Source organism: Prionailurus viverrinus, chromosome B3 (assembly GCF_022837055.1).
Source record: "Prionailurus viverrinus isolate Anna chromosome B3, UM_Priviv_1.0, whole genome shotgun sequence".
Lineage (NCBI taxonomy): Eukaryota > Metazoa > Chordata > Mammalia > Carnivora > Felidae > Prionailurus > Prionailurus viverrinus.
This window is the reverse complement of record NC_062566.1, coordinates 130,659,920-130,683,455: the sequence shown is the minus strand read 5'-3', so window position 1 is coordinate 130,683,455 and position 23,536 is coordinate 130,659,920. Positions and strand designations below refer to the sequence as shown.

The 23,536-nt window shown below is 38.4% G+C and overlaps 1 protein-coding gene across 4 annotated transcripts in view; it reads left to right on the top strand.

The window, feature by feature from the left end:
- Positions 1-4,939, top strand: part of TC2N (tandem C2 domains, nuclear) — a 45,268-nt gene extending 40,329 nt beyond the window's left edge. For all 4 annotated transcript variants that reach the window (XM_047864118.1, XM_047864119.1, XM_047864120.1 and 1 more), the window contains one exon: positions 1,900-4,939. In XM_047864118.1, coding sequence (XP_047720074.1) covers positions 1,900-2,010 — 111 coding nt within the window. In that variant the 3' untranslated portion in view covers positions 2,011-4,939. The remainder of the gene's footprint in view (positions 1-1,899) is intronic.
- Positions 4,940-23,536: the final 18,597 nt, after the last annotated feature.

The following is a 23,536-nucleotide window of genomic DNA, read 5'->3' as shown; positions in this document are numbered from 1 at the left end:
GTATGCTCAAAGCAGTTAGTCATCAAAGGGAATACGGGATAAAATTGAAGTTGAATAGAGTAAAATTCTTCAGCATCATAAAATTTAATGTTGCCACAAAAATGAAATCTTGTCACACTTTGCTTTAATACAAATAGTTGGAATTTCTGAGCAATCAGGCTTCTTATCCTGAAATAAGTCTATTTCTGAGCTTCTCAGCTGTAAACACTGTAAGAAAGGTCAGTTTTTCAGTACTGTTGAGTTTGACGCTAAGTATTTAAATCAAATTTTGTAAGGCTGAAGATATCCAACTTTCTTCTTTCTGTGTCCTGTTCGATTTAATGTTTAACTCTGTGTGCTATTAACTGAATAATGTTACATTTGAATTTGAAATTTGAATGTTAGATTTGAATTTGAAAACATTAGTGTTAGCAGTGGTTGTGGTGGTATTTAGATAGTTAGTATTGGTGTCTAGATTAATCTATTTAAAAATTTTTAGTCATCTGTGTAAGACAACAGAACGCTTGCTTACTTGCCAATCCTATAGGGACTTGTTTCCTTTGTAGTTTCCAAAAGTAGCTCATTATCTTTTATCTTAATTATGATTGTTTGGCTTGAATTTAAATTCCAAAATCTACATTACTGGTTTAAAGGCTTCTGTCTGCTTGATAACAAGATGTTATTAGCAGCCTATGTGAAATCCTTAAATTATATGTGAATTTTCAAAGATTGATAATAACTTTTTGACCCACTTCTTCATGTGTTTCACCTAAAACATTTATTTAAAAAATTACAGTTTTGTCGTTCTTCATTTATTCCTATTTGGGAAAGAGTTTGGACTCAAAAACTCATATAGGTAGCATACTTTTCAAAGCCGTGAGGCCCATGAAGTGGATTCAGTTAAGGCTTCCTATCTCACTAAGCCTCAGCGATCATGTAGGAATGGAATGGGAGATTTCAGGTGATTTTCAGCATAACGTTTTTGGTGATTCCATTTTCTTGGTTGAGAGTCCAGTTAAGAATAATAATTCTGGAAGGGTTCTGGCTGTCCATCTGTTCCCTCTGGCTTCTCTGGTGTCCTTAGTAGCCATCATGATGGGGTAGCCAAATGTGGACTCAAGGTCTCCCCACCCTTACATCAGCCAGAGCATGCTGGCGTTATCTGATTCATATCATATATTAAGATTCTTTGTAAGATTTTATATGAAGTAAAGTTCTTCAGATCAGGAAATTAAGGGGGAAAGGTTGAAAATCAGTGGCCTGCTCCAGTTTCTTTATTTAAAAGAATTAGAAACTCCGTCTCACAGAAGTTAATTCCAAAGTAGTGGCACTTGGTAGTGCTAAAGCTGAGGTGAGAATTCAGGCTTTGGGTTCCTTGCCCACCTTGCCTCTGTGGTATGTAACCAGTGTGATGTCTTACATTTGTATGATGCTTTGCTTTTTTCTCAAATTCATTCATGTCTATTACCTAAAGTTAGTTTAGATTTCAATTAAAATCACAGCTTTATCTAATGTAAAAAGTGCTTAAAATGGACATTTCTTACCAATCTAACTTAAATCATGATTAGTCTCCGTTAATCCTCACAGAAGTGTGTCAAATGATCAGGATCAATTGTAAGTTGAGCTCCTAGGCTTATTGAATAACAAAAGATACTAATTACTGTTTTGGGAGAAATGATTTTTATAATCTTTCATGCTGAATTTTTAAATTGGATTGATTCATATAAAACAGTCTGCAGGGTGACTAGGTTAAGTATTTTAACATTTACGTTTCAAATAGAAATCAAACAAAATTTTGGAAAAATGGAAAGATGTTTAATTGAAAATACGTGAACCAGACTTCCACTCGTCTTTCATCCATAAGAGTTCTTAGCAGTTTGAATTCAGACTCTGTTAAATGGTTGTGCTGTTCCTTTCTAGATTTGGATAAGCGAAGACAGTAATAACACTGAAGCAGTGAATCAGTGGAAAGAAACCATTACAAATCCAGAAAAGGTTGTTATCAAGTGGCACAGATTAAATCCATCTTGAAGACTTCACACATTAATTTGATGAAGAATTTGACATTCTTTTAGAAGACTTAGGATTTCAATTTGCTACCAATGAAAAGAGACAAATCAATACATTTGTCAATTTATTTATGGAGGTCATAATTGTAATGTGTAATGGATCTTATAGAAAATTAAATTTGATTAAAGAAAATGGGATGACTTATATCTGATATCCAAAATAAAGGGGATGTTTTAAAACTATGCCAAAATAGTGAAATAAAGAGTAGTATTTCTGGGGCAACTAAATAAATTATAAAATCAATGAGAATTTCAACCATAGGTGGTGATTGCTATCTTACATTTATGGGTTTTTTGAAAGCTTTCCCTAGATATTAAAATCTAGTATATCAAGTCTCTGTTAGTACTGTTAGACATGTAGAAGACTTTACTGCTGACTGTTTCAGTGCCAGTCATTCTTGATTAGATCTTGACTCCACTGCTTACCTCTTGCTACCTCTCTTCTCTCAGAAAACAAATATGAATCATCGAACCACTTCAGCTCTTAGGTATTCGGGGAAGAGTTGTGCCCTAGGTTTCTTACTTCTTACCCATAAGGTGTCACATTGCCACTGTATAAATTATTTATCTCCGAGCAACTTCAAATATAGAACGCTATGTTTTGGCAAGAATAAATGAAAACACCAGAAGGTTGAAGTTTAATTGGAAACCTTGTGTGTACACATTTTGCTGTGTTTTCCTCCCTCAAATATTTTACCCTTTGTTTTAATTGGAGTTGGAATATGATTATCCTCCATATAGCTCCTCCTAATTAGCAGAACTAAATGAGCTTAATTAGCAAGTTCAATATTTTATGATAATTATTTCCCTTTTTTTAGTGTTTATATATATCTCTATAGATATATAGATATCTATATATCTATAGATATAGAGATATAGAGATATAGATATATATATATGAACTACTTGTTCTATAATCCACAGTGCTATTTTCCCATGTTTTTTAAGAAACTGTACGTGATAGCATTATATAGCACATATTTTCTATTGCAGTTTCTCTCAGGAACTCACTAGAAGTCAGTATGTGGGCCTAATTTCAGGTTAGTCAGCTATGCAAACTATGCCCCAAAAGAATAGCTGCTTGGAGAAACAGATAATGCCTGCCTTGATCTTGGCAATTCTGACTTTAGTTTTGCTAATGAGTAGACCAACTGCTCTGTGGTCACGGTCTTCCATTTTTCTTTCTCTCTTACCTTGTGCACACATGCCAGGAGGTAGATGGTGATATTTTATACCAGAAGATACTTTGGTATAGCTTTAGAATACCCTCTTCATTCTAGTTCTTATGTTCTGTATGTCTCATTAAGATTTTCTCAAGTAAACCCTTAATTCCTTTTTTCCTAGGTATCATCTCCACAAGCTACAAAATATGCCTAATTTACACATTCTTTGCTTCTATTCCCTGGAGTTTATGTTATACTGGTGGTGTTGACAGTGTGCATTTGGAAATAATTTTCTGAGATTTGTGAACAATGAAATATTGGTCAGTACTCACGTGAACTTTCAAGAGAAATCACCTTGACTGTAGTGTTTTACATCTTTGAGACAAATGACTTTATTTTTTTAGAGCAGTTTTAGGTTCACAGCAAAATTGACGGGAAGGTACAGAGAGTTCCCAGGTACCCCTGACCCCCACATACACACACCTTGCTCATCATCAACATAGCCCACCAGAATGATACATTTGCTAAAATCAGTGAACCTACATTGGCATAGTGTTATCACCCAAATTTAGGGTTTGCTCCTGGTATTGTCCATTCTGTGAGTTTTGACAAGTGCAGAAGGTCGTATAGTCACCACTGTAGTATCATACAGAGTAGCCTCACTGCCTTAAAAATCCTCTGCAAATGCACCTATTTTAATAGCCACCAAATAGGTATTTTGGCTTTTGGACAATAAATAACAGACTTTATTGGTTTTTTTTAAATCTAGAATTTAATTTGAGCAGTTTTTTGTGTTCTATTAATGCTTCCAATTCCTAAATTTATTATATGTAGTCATGTATTTAACTCAATTTAAATTATTTAATGTTTAATGTTTTTGCAATATGTATACAATGTATAATTTCAGAGAAAGTGTGATTTTTTGGTTTCTTGCATGTCTTAGAATCATAGGTAGATAAAAAAAATTTAAAAAAAATCTTTTCACTTAAAAGACCTTTCAGTTAGAGTAGGTAGTATTGACACAACTAAATTCCCAAATATTTTAATTAGTTTTACTTAAGCCTTTTTCTGGTGCGAGAGGTACCGAATACAGATGATATTCTGGTTGTCTTTGAAGCTTTTACATGAAATATGAAAAGAAACACACTTTTTTGTTAATAGCTACTCAAATTATGAGAAAAAACATTAGCTGGTAATAAAAACATGAGATAGTAAGCAAAAATCACTTGTCTTTGTTTTTACTCGGGTATTTCTTGACCTTTACCCACTTATCACAAGGACAAGGGAATCAAAATGGTGCTAGATGACCAGAGAAAGCCATGGAAGGGTTCACACTGATAGCTGATAGTTTATACAATGCTAATCCCTAACACTGTGCTTATTTATGTATAAGCTTTCAGATTGATACAATTAGGTAGCTACAGCCCATGTCAAAATACAACATCACTCTTCAGCTTTCATTTGGTTTTGCATGACTTTTTCTTTTAGCAGACCTCCTAGGGAAATTATCATTGAAGTGTATCAGTTCCAGCATTTACCAGACCGTTAAGAAGAAACCAATGGCATTGTGAACGTATGTAATTATGAGCTGAAAATAAGCTAAAGTGAACTTCTGCTTAAATATAGTTATGTGAAATTCTGTGATACTATTGTACTGAAACCATATTTCCCAAAATTTCCCCCCAAATTGTTACTGTTTGTTTAATAAAATAATTGTTTATTTTTGAAGGATTTTAGAAATTTTCAGTAAATTTCACTATTTTATATCATGACGGCAATATTTCAAAGGATATGTTATTTCCTTTTGGTATTTGATGGGGTATATTGAAGGAAGTACCAGATAAAATATCTCTATGTATACTATATTAGGGTTTTTTCAGAGAAACAGAACCAACAAGGTGTATATATACATTTTTAAAAATACATATTTTTTAAATTATGAGAAGTTGGCTCATGTATTATGGAAGCTAAGAAATCCCACGATCTGTCATACAGGCTGGAGACCCAAAAAGGCCAACAGCATAATTCAGTCTGAACCTGAAGGCTTGAGAACCAGTGGAATCAATGGTATGAATCCCAGTATGAGGGCAGGAGAATATGAGATGCTCAGCAGTGAGGCAGGAAAAAAGGGATCAATTCCTTCTTCATCTCCCTTTATTTTATTCAGGTTCTCAGCAGACCAAAAGATGCCCACCCACATTGGGGAGGGAAATTTTCCCAGCCCAGTGATGCAAATGCTAATCCTGTCCAGAAGCATCCTCTCAGACACACCTAGATATAACATGTAATCTGGGCACCCCTGGCCAGTCAGGTTGATGCATAAAATTAACAGACATCTACTTGTGTTCTCTTGGTGGGTCAGCTGAAATTACTGTTCAACAATTTCAAATGCTTGAAGTTTTGGCTGAAACATTGAGTTGAAAGAATTACGAAAAGTGAGTGTATATGAAGTACCATGTCCATTTTGAAATAGAGGTTTAATATTTTAAAAGATATTAAAAGAGTTAGTGTTACCCTCCAGAATTGGGTATTTTTTGGGTAAATTGTCTGAAGATGAATGCTGCCTGCATTTTTAGTCCTTTCCTGGTGGGATTTCTTTAACTTGGCAATTACTGATTTTTAAATTTTTTTCATGTATGGAAGATCTGATGTCTAAAACAACTATTTTGTTAGTTAAAACTGGTAAGTAAATTAAATTATATAATGATAACTATATTAACTATCTAACTATATTAAGCCATAGGACTCTGATAACAGCAGCAGATGTCCAGAAAGTTCCGTATGTCTTCTCGGATGACTAAAAGGTATCTGATTCCATACTGAGCTAAATCACTGAGTAAGATAGATGATGATGTTTATTTAGTATTGATTTTCATATTGTCATGCCATGGAATTTGTTTTCTGAGTCACCATTTAGTTTCTGAGGCAGGAGGATGATAAAAAAAATATCTGCCCTTCATGATAGGACTAGATTTATTTAAAAAAAATCTTTTTTTAACGTTTATTTATTTTTGAGACAGAGAGAGACAGAGCATGAACGGGGGAGGGGCAGAGAGAGAGAGGGAGACAGAATCTGAAGCAGGCTCCAGGCTCTGAGCCATCAGCCCAGAGCCCGACGCGGGGCTCGAACTCATGGACCGCGAGATCGTGACCTGCGCTGAAGTTGGACCCTTAACCGACTGAGCCACCCAGGCGTCCCAGGACTAGATTTATTTTAACAGATTTTGTTGACTGTGGCTCTTGCTGTCTTTTAGTTTAATTTCTCAATCTTTAGTATTTCTTGATTATACAGTATATGGAGACTTGATCTTGAAACAACTAAATTTTTAAATGAGCCATTTTGTGTACTTCATAATTGTAAAAATGTCTATATGTTACCTTTTGCAAAGAACTGTTGTAGGTGCTTTTAGGGGTAGAGGTGGCTAAGCCATCACTCTTTACTCTGGGGTTTTATATTTTAGTAGGGGAATAAAATAGCATAAAGCAGAATTGTAGTAAAAAGCAGGATTAGAGGTATGGTCAAAATGCTTTAGAGGCTCAAATAAAGAAAATCAAATCAGCTGAAGGAATTAGGAGCATCTCTGATTTTTTTTTCTTTTTTTTAACACACATAGCCCCCACACACAACATGGGGCTTGAACTCACAACCCTGAGATCAAGAGTCACATGCTCCACATGCTAAGCCAGCCAGGTGCCCTTCTCCCTCCTGGAAACCATGTCTTCCCTTAGTTTTCATGTTATTATGCTCTGTTTGCTGTCTTATTAGCCTTCTAGCCTTTTCTTTCTTCTCCGTTGGCTCGTCTTTGTGCACTTTAAACACTGGGACTTCTTTAGGACTCAGTCCTAGACCATTTTCTCTTCTCACTCCACTTTGCCCCTCAGGGCAATCTCTTCTATTTTCATGGCTTCAACTGCTATTTACTGGCCAAAGGCTGCCAAATATAAATTAAAAAAATTTTTTGAACGAGAGAGAGAGAATCCCAAGCAGTCTTTATGCTCAGTGTGCGCTCCATCCCACAACCCTGGGATCGTGACCTGAGCCGAAACCAATAGTCGAGCACTTAACTGACTGCACCCCAAGGCTGCCAAATTTATATCTCTACCCTAGTTTGCTAATGAGCTCCACTATCATTTGGCTGATACGGACATCCTGTCTCGAACATATCCCAAGCGAAACTTTGGATTTCCCATTCTCCCACAATCTGGCCTGCACTGTTCCCTATCTTAATAAAAGGAGCCTGGAGCCACCTTGGAGCTTCTCTGTCTTTCATTTCCCGCGCTCAAATCAGTCACCCTAGTCGGTAGCATACGCGCTATGGAGATCTTGAATCCACCCGCTTTTCCGTCCCAACTGTAAATTCCCTAGTCAAACCCAGCATCGCCTCCCACCTGTAAGTTCTATTCTCACCCCCTAATTGGTTTCCTGCCTCCATCTGTTTTCCCTCCAAACCATTCTCCACGCAGTGGCCAGGGTGATAATTTTTTAAATACAGATATGATTGTCACTCCTTAGTTCCTATTGCTTTTGGTGTGAAGTCCAAAATGTTTAAGTCTACAAGGCCCTGCATTATCTGAGCTCTGCCTTTGACTCCAGCCCCATCTTTCCCACTGATCTGCTTTCAGTTCTTGGAAGGCAATACGCCCCTCGCTTCTTCAACATCTTCACACATGCCATTTCATCTAAGTGTAGTAGTCGTCCTTTTCACCCTTCCCTTTGCTAAATCCCTTGTTTAGGTGCTCACTTAAATATCTGTTCCTCAGACGTCTTTGCCTTCTCATCTTAGGCAATGTTAGAGGCTATTTTCAGATGTAATTTTCCTTTATTGATTTTATCATAATTGTCATTAAATAATTACACGATTTTTGTTCAATGTATCTTCTACCCTGCAGTTTTCATGTTTATTGCTGCATTCCTGAGGCCAGCATCGTACCTGGCACATAGGAAGTACATATCTGTTTACTCATCCACTTAACTGATAGGCAGTGGTCTGAGTGTTTGGGATACAGCAGTGGACAAACAGAAGAAAAATGAATGAACACATTGAGTCATGTCTTATTGCATAATAGAGTGGGCTTAAAGACTAATATCATCTTGTGGAGAGAGATAATGCTGGATTATTTAGCAAATTTACTTTTAAAATTCATTGACGCATTTCTTAATTATAGAAAAGAAGAACATGATAGCCTCACACTATGAGTTCTGGCCTAGGAAAAAAAATTCTGAAATTCTCAGCAGTGTTTAAAACCTATGATTCTATTCAGTAACACTTAATTCTAAATTTTGTAGATTGCTGAGATAGTAATCACATTTTACCTTATTATTGCATGACAACAGCTTCATGTATATCATTACCAAGCACAAAAAGTATATTAATTTATCTAAAACATTTGTTTTTTTGCAGTTAAGTTTGCTTCCTGTATAAAATAGGAAGGTTACTTAGATCGTATCCAGCTTTGAACATTTCCTGTAAGATGTAAATAACCTCTTTAAATTAGCAGCCCAAACAGGATCCATATGACTTCCGTAGAATAGGTGAGTAGAAGATGGGTTTGTTGACAGTTCTAGTCCTGGAGGATAGAATGAGAGATTTGGAGGCCTACTGTGATAGAATTTAGGGAAGAGACTCAAGCAAGATGCTGTCTGAGAAGCACGCCTAACCCCGTGTATGTCTCAGTGGTAAGGACGTGTCCTCAACAGGTAATGAGTCTGGAGATGAGGAAGGTGGGGAGGATTGCTGAGGAATGTTTTCTTATTCATAATGGAAAAGGAGCCCCGGGAAGGAGGACTGACAGTCACCAGAAGGAAGAGAGTCCTCGAGGAGGAAGGAAAGCCTGTGGAGAGCAGTGAAGGATAGAGGTGGGAAGGTAAGGAGGTGGTTATATGAGGTGCCTATATGCTTCCTGATACTGTATCTTCTTTCTTTTTATAGAAGACACTTGTAATTCAGATTCCCTTCAGTGTACAGAATTCTTACACTGTCCCTTCCTCTCCTCCTTTCCTCCATCCTGTTCCTGCCCCTCATTCCTCCCTCTCTTCCCCTCCCTGCCATTTACCAAAACCCGTGCTCGGTTTTCACTTTCTTTCTAGAAAATCTGAAAATGAGTTTGGCCTAAGATAGTAAAGTCATTGACTCTGACTTCTAGTAGAGTCTTCCAGGGTAAATGCCCATCATCCTGGAACACAGGGATATTTATTCAACAAATAACTATTGAGTAACTACATTGTGCCACTCATTTTAGGTGCTGGGAATACACCCAATACACAACACCCCCACTCCCACCACCGAGCTTATATTCAAGCAGATGTATCAGAACATACAGAATATTTCCATATAGAATTTGATGGATTTCATGCAACGGGCAAGCAAATAGAAGATCAGAAAATCTGTTCCTGGTCTTTCCTTCTATATGACTGCTTCATATACTAATCGTCCTAATTTAAATTCCTTCTGTCTTAGTTTATTTCAAATACTCATGTTCATAATATATTGATGAGTTACTATGTAGGGTTTTTTACAAAAGTACATTTTTTTAAATATTTATTTTTGAGACAGCGCAAGCGGGGGAGGGACAGAAAGAGGGGGAGAGAGGATCTGAAGCAGGCTTTGCGCTGACAGGCTGACCGCAGCAAGCTCGATGTGGGGGCTCAAACTCACAAACTGCGAGATTGTGACCTGAGCCAAAGTCGGACGCTCAACCAACTTGAGTCACCCAGGTACCCCTAAAAAATACATTTTAAAATGTTATTTTCCTTAAGTTACTCTGAGCTAAAACAGGGCATACAGAGATGTCAAGTGACCGTCTGAAAAGAAGAAACTCAGAATTCTTAACCCAGGCAAGTATTGTGATTATTTTAAGAAAAACCCACTTGTAAATAAATTTTTATCTGTGTTGCTTGTGTGTTTGGGTTTTCTTGGCTTTAAAAGACAGCAGAGATGAAGTTTATTTTCTAAATGTGATTTTGTTTTTATTGAGTTTAGACAAAAAGAGGCAACAGACATCTTTGTATTTTCTGCATTTACTTCCTGTGTGTGTGTGTATTCATATTTATAAACCTCACTGTAGTCCCCTGTCAATCCTTTTCTGTGTTGTAAGGCTGGGGGTAAAAGGAAAAAAAGGCAAAAGGTATCAAAAACATTTTCTTAAAATGTTAAAACTAGATTGTTTATTAACTGAGTATAGTTTCTTCTCTGGGACACTGAAAAAAGGACTTGAGTCTTTTCTAAAAACATTTCATTTCTTTTTTTCTTAAAGAAATTTTTATTGTTTTGAAGCCTATGGGCAAGGCAGCAGGAAGGGTGGGCTGAGATAGTGGGCTTTTGCAGGGAAACGGTGACATCAGGGGTCCAGAAAACTGCATCAGGTGGTGGGATTTGGCTTATGGGGTGCATGTGTGTCTGTCTGTCCGTGCACTCTGCACATGTGTCCATTATCTTGTAGAATTAGAAAAATGACATCTGTTTTCTTGAAAGGAATGGGAATAGATGATTCCAACAGGACTGGGAGAGTGAGGGAAACATTATGACAGATTTGATCTACGGTCCAGTTTGTTTCTTTTCCCAGTCCAGAAAAAAATAAACTTGAGAAATAACAAAGGGAAAAGTTTTCCCTTTCCTAGTCCAGAAGAAAGTAAGTTGCAGAAACAACAAAACAGGAAAATGTTTGGAATGATGCCTCTGTTTATTTGGCTTAGAGAGTGTGGTTCCGAGAGGCAGGAGTTGCTCATTGAGTCTAGCGTTCTAGTTCTGCTGTGTGGGTAATAAATAGTACATCCTATTCCTGGCTCCTTCTTGAAAGCTGAAAGAGTTAAAACGGTCTTATTTTTTTTCCCCTAATGATATTACCTGGGTATATGAAACAAGATAATGGTTTTTGGCTTTTTTTTTCTTCCCCCACGTGCCTGAGGGTGTGACACACTTCCGTCACTAACAATGAGTCACAGTGGCAATAATTTGCACCAGCTTGTGAATCTTGAAGGAAGTCCTCTGGGTGATTTCTTGAGTTATTGAAGTCAATAGACCATGGAGAAATTCACACACATACCTAGACTTTGTAGTTTTCTGATTTTTCTTTGTGTGTGTGTGTGGGGGGGGGGGGGGTAAAATAGACATAATATTTACCATCTTAACCATTTGTAAGTGTATAGTTCATTAGTATGAAGTATATTCATATGTTCTGCAGCCATCATCACCATCCATCTCCATAACCCTTTCCATCTTGTAAAACCCATACTCTGTACCCTTTAAATTACTCCCCATTTCTCTACCTCTCCCCCAGCGCCTGGCAACCACCTTCTACTTTCTGCCTCTAGGATTTTGACTGTTCTAGGTCTCTCATGTAAGTGGAATCCTATAGTCTGTATCCTTTTGTGACTGGATTATTTTACTTAGCATAATATCCTTAAGGTTCGTCCATGTTGTAGCACATGTCAGTGTTTTCTTTCTTTTTTTTTTTAAATATGAAATTTATTGTCAAATTGGTTTCCATACAATACCCAGTGCTCATCCCAACAGGTTCCCACCTCAATACCCATCACCCACCCTCATCAGGGGCACACGTCAGTATTTTCTTCCTTATTATGGCTGAATAATATTCTATTACATGTATATACCATATTTTGCTTATTCATTCATCCCATAGGGTATATTTGGGTTGGTTATATATTTCAGCTATTGTGCATCATGCTGATATAAACATGGGTGTGCAAATATTTCTTTGAGATTCTACTTTCAATTCTTTTGTGTATATATTGGCAAGTGGAATTGCTGGATCCTATGGTAATTCCATTTTTGATTTTTTGAGGAACCACCATACTATTTCCATAGCTGCTAAACCATTTTACGTTCCTATCAATAGGGTGGGAACAATAAAGCCTCCAATTTCTCCACATCCTTACCAACACTTGTTATTTTCTGTTTTGTTTTGTTGATCATAGCTGTCCTAATGGGTATAAGGTGATATCTCATTGTAGTTTTGATTTGCATTTCCCTGATGATCAGTGATATTGAGCATCTTTTCATGTGCTGATGGGCCATTCGTATTTCTTTTTGGAGAAATGCCTATTCAAGTCTTTTGCCCATTTTTGAATTGGGCTTTGTTTATTTGTTTGTTTTTTATTCAGTTTTAGGAGTTTTCTATATGTTCTGGTTATTAATCCCCTACCAGATATATGGTTTGCAAATATGTTCTTTCATTTTGTGGACTGCCTTTTATTATGCTGATACTGTCTTTACTGTCTTTTGATATACAAAAATTTTAAATTTTTATTCAGTCCTATTTCTCTGTTTTTACTTCTGTTGCCTGGGCCTCTGGTGTCATATCCAAGAAACATTGACAAATCCCAAGTTATGTAATTTTATCTTTAGGCAGTTCAGACATTAAAATGTAATTTATCCTTTTGAATGTTTCAGAGTCCTTATTCCTTATTAATATTATTATATAGATATTTTTAAGTCCTATGGCTTAATGAGGAATGTGGAAAATAAACAAGTTCATATATTTTATTTTTAAAATCAAGATGTTGGAAGGTTAATCTTTTGGACTTTGGGCCACATTTGAGAAAAATTGATTTAATTACTTTTTTCCTTTATAAAGTAGAAAAACTTTTTTCAAGACCTTGTGTCATTGAAGTAGATAAAGACAGTAGATAAATGTGGTTGTTGCTGAAGAAGGGAGGTGGAAATAAGGGGAGACCAGCACTGCTCAGGACAGCTTCACCTGAGTGAAGTCTCTGAGTGGAGCGTCTGGGCCCTCAGTTTTACAAGGCTTGAATTTTCATTCCGTCAGAACACTAATAAATTCGGGCAGTTGGCTAATGAAACTTTCCAAAGGCCAATGTACGAAGTACAATACCAGTTAACTAATTTACAAAGGAAACCTAGTCCCTTCTGTTAACAGAAATATTTACTTCTGCCTTCACAATCAATGACGAGTTGAATTTTGGAAGCTAGATGATTGGGCAGAGAGCACGAAGTCAAAGCAAAGGGACATGGATTGTGGACAGAAGCTATTACCCAGGCTCTGGCATGGCCGGTCTAGCATTGTGCCCCTAACAGGAGACTGCTGAAGAGCCTTAACTTCCGATGTCTGTGTTTAACGCCTTTCTCCTGGAGGGCACAGGACTCGCACAGTTCGTTCTGCCTCTTCGGCTTTCTGGTTTTCGATAGATCATTCTAATCATCCGTACCTATTCAGAGTCTCTGGCTAGGCAAGTTTTCACTCACTTGATGAGGTTTCAGCTTGCTGCTAAATTATAATCCCCTTTGATGGCGCCTCCCAGACACAGGTCCTCTGAAGTGCAGCTTTACGAATTCCCCTCACATTTTGGTAATATTTAAACGTATGTCCAAAGTCTCCAGGTTTGTAATTTCTGTTTTATTAGTAGCGTTTGAAGTATTTGACACGGTTGATTACTCCCCACATACAAAAACACTTTTCTTCATTTTTGAGAAACTTTTTTTTTCCCCCATGTATTCCTGCATTAGTGTGAGTAGCTGTAAGCACTCTATGAGATAGGAAGGAAAATATGGCCCTGTCATCCACAGGGTAAGGAAATTCAACAGGGTTTGTATTGTGCTTGTTTGAGAGCCTTCCTAGCGCAAGGAGGGGAAGAGAAATTGATCAATGCAGAATTCCTCTCTGGCTTGTCAACAAACATCTCCTGTCGTCATCGTCCTCGTGGGAAGCTGCATCCCAAGAATATGGCATTTTGAGATTTGGATGACTGGAGCTCACATCATACAGCTCCAATAATGATCTGTTTCCCAAAGATAACAGGGAAAACGTTGTTATGAAACACCTGACTCGTCTTTGTGTGCTTCTCACAGTCCAGCAAGATTTCCATTTTTATTACCAGGTCATTTGAAGGTGCTCAAAGTGTACTTTTGATACCATTTGTCATCTCAGTTTACTTATCTGGAAGTGACAGTGTTCTGCTGTTTTTCTGCCTGAGGAAGAAAATGATTAGAAACAGGTTTGTCACTCCAAGTATGGTGTAGAGCTGTTTTGAAGGAAATTAGTCTTATATTGGTATCATGTTTTCAAGATTGACTGAAATTCCTTTACTGTTACAGTAATTCTCTGCAAGTTTCAGAAGTAGAGTTTCCTTATTATGAGAACATTAATTCATAATATAAAACTCTAAATTTTATATTTAAAAAATATAAATTATTAAAGCAGAGATAATACCTATCCTTCTCAAACTATTCCAAGAAATAGAAAGGGAAGGAAAACTTCCAGACTCATTCTATGAAGCCAGTATTACTTTGATTCCTAAACCAGACAGAGACCCAGTAAAAAAAAGAGAACTACAGGCCAATATGCCTGATGAATATGGATGCAAAAATTCTCAATAAGATACTAGCAAATCGAATTCAACAGCATATAGAAAGAATTATTCACCATGATCAAGTGGGATTCATTCCTGGGATGCAGGGCTGGTTCAACATTCACAAATCAATCGACGTGATACATCACATTAACAAAAAAAAAGAGAAGAACCATATGATCCTGTCAATCGATGCAGAAAAGGCCTTTGACAAAATCCAGCACCCTTTCTTAATAAAAACCCTTGAGAAAGTCGCGATAGAAGGAACATACTTAAAGATCATAAAAGCCATTTATGAAAAGCCCACAGCTAACATCATCCTCAATGGGGAAAAACTGAGAGCTTTTTCCCTGAGATCAGGAACATGACAGGGATGCCCACTCTCACCGCTGTTGTTTAACATAGTGCTGGAAGTTCTAGCATCAGCAATCAGACAGCAAAAGGAAATCAAAGGCATCAAAATTGGCAAAGATGAAGTCAAGCTTTCGCTTTTTGCAGATGACATGATATTATACATGGAAAATCCGATAGACTCCACCAAAAGTCTGCTAGAACTGATATATGAATTCAGCAAAGTTGCAGGATACAAAATCAATGTACAGAAATCAGTTGCATTCTTATACACTAACAATGAAGCAACAGAAAGACAAGAAACTGATCCCATTCACAATTGCACCAAGAAGCATAAAATACCTAGGAATAAATCTAACCAAAGATGTAAAGGATCTGTATGCTGAAAACTATAGAAAGCTTATGAAGGTAATTGAAGAAGATTTAAAGAAATGGAAAGACATTGCCTGCTCATGGATTGGAAAAATAAATATTGTCAAAATGTCAATACTGCCCAAAGCTATCTACACATTCAATGCAATCCCAATCAAAATTGCACCAGCATTCTTCTCGAAACTAGAACAAGCAATCCTAAAATTCATATGGAACCACAAAAGGCCCCGGATAGCCAAAGGAATTTTGAAGAAGAAGACCAAAGCAGGAGGCATCACAATCCCAGACTTTAGCCTCTACTACAAAGCTGTCATCATCAAGACAGCATGGTATTGGCACAAAAACAGACACACAGACCAATGGAATAGAATAGAAACTCCAGAACTAGACCCACAAACGTATGGGCAACTCATCTTTGACAAAGCAGGAAAGAACATCCAATGGAAAAAAGACAGCCTCTTTAACAAATGGTGCTGGGAGAACTGGACAGCAACATGCAGAAGGTTGAAACTAGACCACTTTCTCACACCAGTCACAAAAATAAACTCAAAATGGATAAAGGACCTAAATGTGAGACAGGAAACCATCAAAACCTTAGAGGAGAAAGCAGGAAAAGACCTCTCTGACCTCAGCCGTAGCAATCTCTTACTCGACACATCCCCAAAGGCAAGGGAATTAAAAGCAAAAGTGAATTACTGGGACTTTATGAAGATAAAAAGCTTCTGCACAGCAAAGGAAACAACCAACAAAACTAAAAGGCAACCAACGGAATGGGAAAAGATATTCGCAAATGACATATCAGACAAAGGGCTAGTATCCAAAATCTATAAAGAGCTCACCAAACTCCACACCCAAAAAACAAATAACCCAGTGAAGAAATGGGCAGAAAACATGAAGAGACACTTCTCTAAAGAAGACATCCGGATGGCCAACAGGCACATGAAAAGATGTTCAGTGTCGCTCCTTATCAGGGAAATACAAATCAAAACCACACTCAGGTATCACCTCAAGCCAGTCAGAGTGGCCAAAATGAACAAATCAGGAGACTATAGATGCTGGAGAGGATGTGGAGAAACGGGAACCCTCTTGCACTGTTGGTGGGAATGCAAACTGGTGCAGCCGCTCTGGAAAGCAGTGTGGAGGTTCCTCAGAAAATTAAAAATAGACCTACCCTATGACCCAGCAATAGCACTGCTAGGAATTTACCCAAGGGATACAGGAGTACTGATGCATAGGGGCACTTGTACCCCAACGTTCATAGCAGCACTCTCAACAATAGCCAAATTATGGAAAGAGCCTAAATGTCCATCAACTGATGAATGGATAAAGAAATTGTGGTTTATATACACAATGGAGTACTACATGGCAATGAGAAAAAATGAAATATGGCCTTTTGTAGCAACGTGGATGGAACTAGAGAGTGTGATGCTAAGTGAAATAAGCCACACAGAGAAAGACAGATACCATATGGTTTCACTCTTATGTGGATCCTGAGAAACTTAACAGGAACCCATGGGGGAGGGGAAGGAAAAAAAAAAAAGAGGTTAGAGTGGGAGAGAGCCAAAGCATAAGAGACTGTTAAAAACTGAGAACAAACTGAGGGTTGATGGGGGGTGGGAGGGAGGGGACGGTGGGTGATGGGTATTGAGGAGGGCACCTTTTGGGATGAGCACTTGGTGTTGTATGGAAGCCAATTTGTCAATAAATTCCATATAAAAAAAGAAAAAAATAAATAAAAATATATTGGAATATAAAATATATATATATATATATATATTTGTGGGTTGCCCGGGTGGCTCAGTCTGTTAAGTGTCTGACTTTGAAAGCTCAGGTCATGATCTCACAGTTTATGAGTTTGAGCCCCACGTCAGGCTCTGTGCTGACAGCTCAGAGCCTGGAGCCTGCTTTGGATTCTGTGTCTCCTCTCTCTGCCCGTCCCCTGCTCATGCTGTGTGTGTGTGTGTGTGTGTCTCTCTCTCTCTCTCAAAAATAAATAAACTTTAAAATATATATATAAATTGGTTTATATGTTCATAAATTTTAAAGAAAGACTCCTTCAGTCAATGCTGCCTTTCCCGCTTCTGTGGGGTGGTGGTACTGAAAGTTATCTGCGAGCGATTTATTTTCTGCATTATTAGCCCACATGGCAGGTTGTCACCATCCACTTGGCATATTACCACGGTGTTTGCTAGAGAAGTTACAGGTTCTTACAGCTACAGCTGCTGAGGAGTGTGCTAACTCTAAGGTTAACCTTTATGCTTGCTGTCTTTAGGATATGGCCACAATTACAGGAACCATCAGTAATGTTTTTGGAGGGGAGGAGAGTTACTATAGTGTACTTACAAAACACAGCTGAAAGTCTACGTTTATGGAAAGGACTGTTATCTGCTAAGATTCCAAAGAATTTTGTCATGGAGGTGGGGTAAAAATGAGGAAACACTTACTTAGCTCCCAAGCGTGGAGAAAAAACATCGCTTGTCACCAAGCTTACTGGTTTTAAGTGTAATCGTTCCATTTGAAGAGGTTAATGTCCATAAGAAAAGAAAATGTTAAATTATACACACATGAGAAATAGTTTATCTTATATAGATAAGTGACTTTCAAATTAAGCAAAGTATACTGAGCGTCTATCATATGTGGGATCCAGAGAAGACTGTATCTCTATTTTTTTTTTTTTCAGTTTTACAATTAAAGCTATTTGCCAGTCATTTAAAATGTTTAATTTTTAACTTATTCAGCATGTGTTGATGCGCTGCCCCCCATACATGTCTAGGGGAATGAGGTGGGAAGGCTCAGCTGTGTTTTGTGTAACAGAAGGATCATTAATGGTTGGAGAGCTTCCAAATTGAATCTGACTCAAGTTAAACAGCAACAGTTAATAATAACCAAGAGAGATTAGTTGCATGCCAGAAGTCTCTTGAAATAGGCTGTCCTGGGAAAAAGAGAAGTAATTTGATAATACGTAAATCCCATCTTCTTTGGGAATGCTTATTTCTCATTTTCTCAGGACACAGTATAAGAGACAGACTCTGATCACATCTCAGTTCCTGGTATCGTTAGCTCAGATCTTGGGCTTTATATGTGGGTGCCTCATCTACAGTCTTGCCCTTTGGGGCCGTGCTCATGGTGCTTTCCATTGCCTTCCTCTTTCTTCTCCACCTCACTACCCAATTCTATGTGTTGTGAGAGTCTCAGAATCACTTTTTCTAGGAAACCTTCTGTATTAGGGTTCTCTGGAGAAACAGAATCAATGGGGGTATATCTATATCTACATATATGTATATGTATACACACATATATCCCATATGTATAATTCCTTATTGTATATAAGGAATATATAAGGAGTATATTACTCTATATTGTATGTATAATATATAATACGGAATTAGCTCACAGATCTGCAGTGTAGGCTGGCAGGCTCAAGACCTGGGAGAGCAGATGGTGCAGTTTTGGTCCAAAGACCAGTGGGCAGAGATCCAGGAGAGCCAGTGCTACAGATGAAGTCCAAAGGCGGTGTGCTAGAGAATTCTCTCTTGCTCAGGGAGGCTGATCTTTTCATTCTATTCAGGCCTTCAGCTGATTGGATGAAACCCACCCACATTACAGAGGGCAATCAATCCTCTTTACCAAAATGCACCAGTTTAAATGTTAACCTCAAGGAAAACACCTTCCATGTTGACACATAAAATCCGCCGTTACACCTTGCCTCTTCTCAGGCTGGCCCCAGTTTGGGCGGGGGCCCTGGATGCCTCAATTAATGTTGTCAGTGCTGTGCTTGTGCTTTTGAAGAAACCCTTAGCAATAGCTTATTTTATAAAGTTAAGAAATTGTAGCGTTTGTGGTTTGAAGTCATACTGAATGTTCTAGATGTGATCTCACTGGCTCATAGCACTTGCCACAAGATCATTCTCTTCTGTGGTCTGGCTGCTATACTTCTGTTAATGTGACCCAGGGTTTTATTCATTTCCCCCCGTTTTATCACTGTTTGAATTTGCGATTAAACCACTAGTTCTTTTTCTCTATGTGAACTGTCGTTAGGCCAATTTGCTTCCTCTCCTTCCTGTCCTGTTTTTCAGTACTTTATGGCATTTAACATTAAGTATAGATTTCACATTATAATTCCTATCTTAAAATATTATGATTTAGCCCATCTGGTTGATTTCAGAACCATGGAACCATAGAGGCAAAATGAACATTTCTGTAGCAAAAAACTGGGATCCAAAGTCAATGTTGCATAGATTTCTTTAGCTAATTAGTGCCAAAGCTAAATCAAGGATACATATTTACTGGTGTCTAGTCCAGTGATTCAACAGACATCAAGTACCTGTTATATCTCCAGGTAATGTGTTAAATGTTGGTTAATGCGCTGTATTTTGGTTAAAATAATTTTAGAATATATAACAACTTTATAACATAAGTCACTGTTCATTTTAGTTACAGAGAAGGAAATAATGAGGGATCAGTTTTTATTCAAGCCTATGTCTTTGTATAATTCAAAATTCAATCGTTTTGTTATATCTTTGCCTTAGTTGTTAAAATTCTTTTCTTTTTCTTGTTTTCTTTTTATTTATTTATTTTGAGAGAGAGAGAAAGAGAGAGAGAGAACGAGCAGGGGAGGGGCAGAGAGAGGGAGAGACAGAATCCCAAGCAGGCTCCGCACTGTCAGTGAGGAGCCCGATGCGGGGCTTGAACTCATGAACCGTGAGATCATGATCTGAGCTGAGATCAAGACTCAGGCACTTAACTGATTGACCCAGGTGCCCCTGTTGTTAAAATTCTTAAAGCATCCAAGGTAGATATGTTGCTGTACTGTCTGTTACAAGGAGCTGTTGACTTTAATAAGTATGCTTCAGGTATCATTTACTTAACAATAATTTAATCAAACAGAGATCTACCTAGTTGAACTACATTACTTCCCTTCTCTGTCCTTTATTTTTAAAAAACTTTAAGTAGACTGCATGCCCAACTTGAGGCTTGAATACATGACCCTGACATCAAGAGCTACATACTCTACTGACTGAGCCAGCCAAGGACACCCCCGCCCCCCGCCCCGTCTCTTCTTTTTCAATAATGAAATGAGGCTATTTGGATATGATTGGACAGGAGACATACCTTACCATGACGTTGTGCTTTGCCTTTTTGTTTCCACATCAAATAAGGGTTGACATGTCAAACTGTGAAGAAGTCAAGAGAAACTTGTTTTCAGGTTTATTACTGTTTCTTAAATACTACAAGTGGCAGCAAAATAGCCTTCATTTGAATCAGTACCCTCAGTCGCCCCACACTTTCAAGAATAAGTGCATTTTACTTAAACGTATTGGAGAATTTGATGAAGCTGAATCTCAATAAGTGTTACTTCCTTTCTCTTTGGTTATACACAGTGTCCCCAAGAGATGAAAGGCATAACATGGATTTTTTAAAAATGCCATTTAGGTTTTTTTTTTTTAATGTTTATTCATTTTTGAGAGACAGAGTGCGAGTGGGGGAGGGGCAGAGAGAGAGGGAGACACAGAATCGGAAGCAGGCTGCACACTCTGAGCTGTCAGCACAGGGCCTGACGCGGGGCTCGAACTCATGAACCATGAGATCATGACCTGAGCCAAAGTCAGACACTTAACCAACTGAGCCACCTGGGAGCCCCTAGGTTTTTTTAATTTTGCATTTAGTAACTGTAAGCAGTGTGAACACAGCTTAAAATATTTGCTTTTCTGCTGACTAAAACATGGGCAGTTGTATTATTGAGAGCAAATGCTCAGCTTTGAGATCTTAGATCTGAAAAGTCAAAACTGTATTTCTGTTAAGCATGTTTTGGTTTAACGATTGACAGCAGGTAGTTGAAGTGCCGTGTGGTGTGAGTTGTGGTAGTTAGTATCCAGGCTCTTCTGATAAGAGGATTTACCAAAGAACCAGAGAGAGGACAGTATGCCTCTCTTTGCCCAGTTCCTGCTGAGTCAGACTTGGATGAAGTATGGGGTACAGGCCGTCCATCTCTGGAGCCAGATGAAAACTTTCGGCCTTCATTCCAATTGTCACCCTACCTTTCAACTGGTAGCCACTAGTCTTTGATTAAAAAAAAAAAAAAATTTAAGCCCCTTAGAAGGTTTTCTGATGCACATTTCAATCTATCATTATCAAAGATGAGAGGGAATTCATTATGTCAGACCTACTTCAAAAACTATAAGTTTGGTTTTAAATCACTTTCAAAGAAATCAATAATCCAGGAATGAATGTTTTCATTTTAGCCTACCTATTATGGTTACCAGAACAGGGCGCCTATCTGATAATGAAACTGAGAAACCTTTTCATTCCTGGAATTTCCTGTTGGGAGTGTAGAGTTTTCTAAGCAATATGTACCACTGGCTAGTTACACAATATGTTGGATTTTACTGCCAGCTCTTTGTTTAAAAAGGGCGTGAGAGGTTTGGCCCAACAGGAATGTGAAGTCAAAGTTAACTATGACGTCATCTTACTGCTTGTCACTTGAATGAACCGGATTCGTAAGTAAATACATATATATTAAAATTTTTTATCAGCTCTGATGAATCAGTTATAAAATAATTAGCTTTCCCTAGCACTTCCCTGCGTATGATTTGGGGAAACTTTTTCTTTTTCACTCCAGGAACGTGTTGAGAGGGGGGAAAAAACATGGCCCCCAAAGCTGCATCCACAGGTTAAGGGACATGTAAGGGAGGTTTCTTTGGTGATTGTAGCAGAGAGGAATGTGCACTCATAGAGTATTTACATCCCCAGACGTGGCTGGAGGTTGAATCTTCATAGTCCTGTCCAACTTGCTGAGCTTCAGGCCCCTATTCTCCTGTCTCTATGTGCACAGGTGCTTTGTCCGCCACAAAACATTTCAAGTTCTGTTTAGAATGAGAATCTTACACAGAAAAGTGAATACAGTTTGTGCTGCTTTTAGAGGTGTATTTAGAGACCATGCTAGAGAGTCTCCTTCGATAACACGTCGCCTCATTTAATAATTGTAACCGTCAGGAATTCCTTAGGTTAATACCTAACATCTCTATAAGGCAGGGTTTCTCAACCCCGGCACTACTGATATTTTGGTCTGGAGAATTTTTCTTCTTTTTTATTTAAGTTTATTTATTTATTTTGAGAGAGAGAGAGAGCAGAGAGAGAGGGGGAGAGAGAAAATACCAAGCAGGCTCCACATCGTCAGCACAGAGCCTGATGCGGGTCTGGAGCCCTATGTGGGTCTCGATCCCATGAACTATGAAATCGTGACCTCTGAGTCATGCCCTCTGAGTCTATTGCTCTAATGACTGAACCACCCAGGTGCCCCTGAGCTGGAGAGTTCTATGTTGGGGGTAGGTGGGACTTGGGGGGCTGACCCATACATTGTAGGATGTTTAGGAGTGCCTCTTGTCTCCATTCGCTAGATATGCCCCTGCCCCAGTTAGGACAACTGGAAATGTCTCCAAACATTACCAAGTGTTCCCTGGGGGGATGGGGGGAAGGGGGAGAATTTCCCCTGGTTACGAGCCACTGTCCTGAGGCAAAATAGAATGTTAGAGAAAAGATGTTAGCAATTATCCAGCTCTTATTTTCTCATTTTCCATATGGCTATGATTTACTTAAGATCTCATGACTCCTTAGTCCCAGAGATGACTGGGGTTTCCTGACTTTGCAGTATCTTTTCCTACCATACCCTCCTTCCTTGGTTTGGGTTTAAGATATTCTGACGCCCTGCTTATGGGCTTGTCCAACCACATGGCTTCTTTTAGGGCATAACCACCATTTCGTAACCTGTTCCATACAGTGTGCACAAAATCTGTAGTTACCCTTAAGTATCCGCTTGTACACGTTGTTTTAGTTTTTTTCCTCTCAAGCAGCAACCCTGAAACGTGGATTTACAAGTGGTTTATTAGCAAGTGTTCTCAGGAAAGCTTGGTAGAGCAGTGGGGAAGGGGACAGGGAACAGAAGGAAAGCAAATGAGGATACAATAGCAGACAGACTTCCAAGGAGGTAGTTTCAGCTCAGTCTGACAGGAGAGCTCTGAAGAGAGTGGATATAGATCTTGTCTCGGAATTTTCCAGATCAGGCACAAAAGACCTGGAGTATCTACACTTCCCTCCCCATCAGTCATTGTTTACGGTGGAGTTTCTTAATCTGGACACCATTGCCATTTTGGGGCTAGTTCCTTGTTCTTTGTTGCGGGAGTCTGTCCTGTGCACTCTGGGTGTTCAGCGGCTTCCCTGGCTCCTGCCTGCTCGATGCCAGTGATCTCCCAAGCCCCCCCCCCACCCCCCCCCAGTAA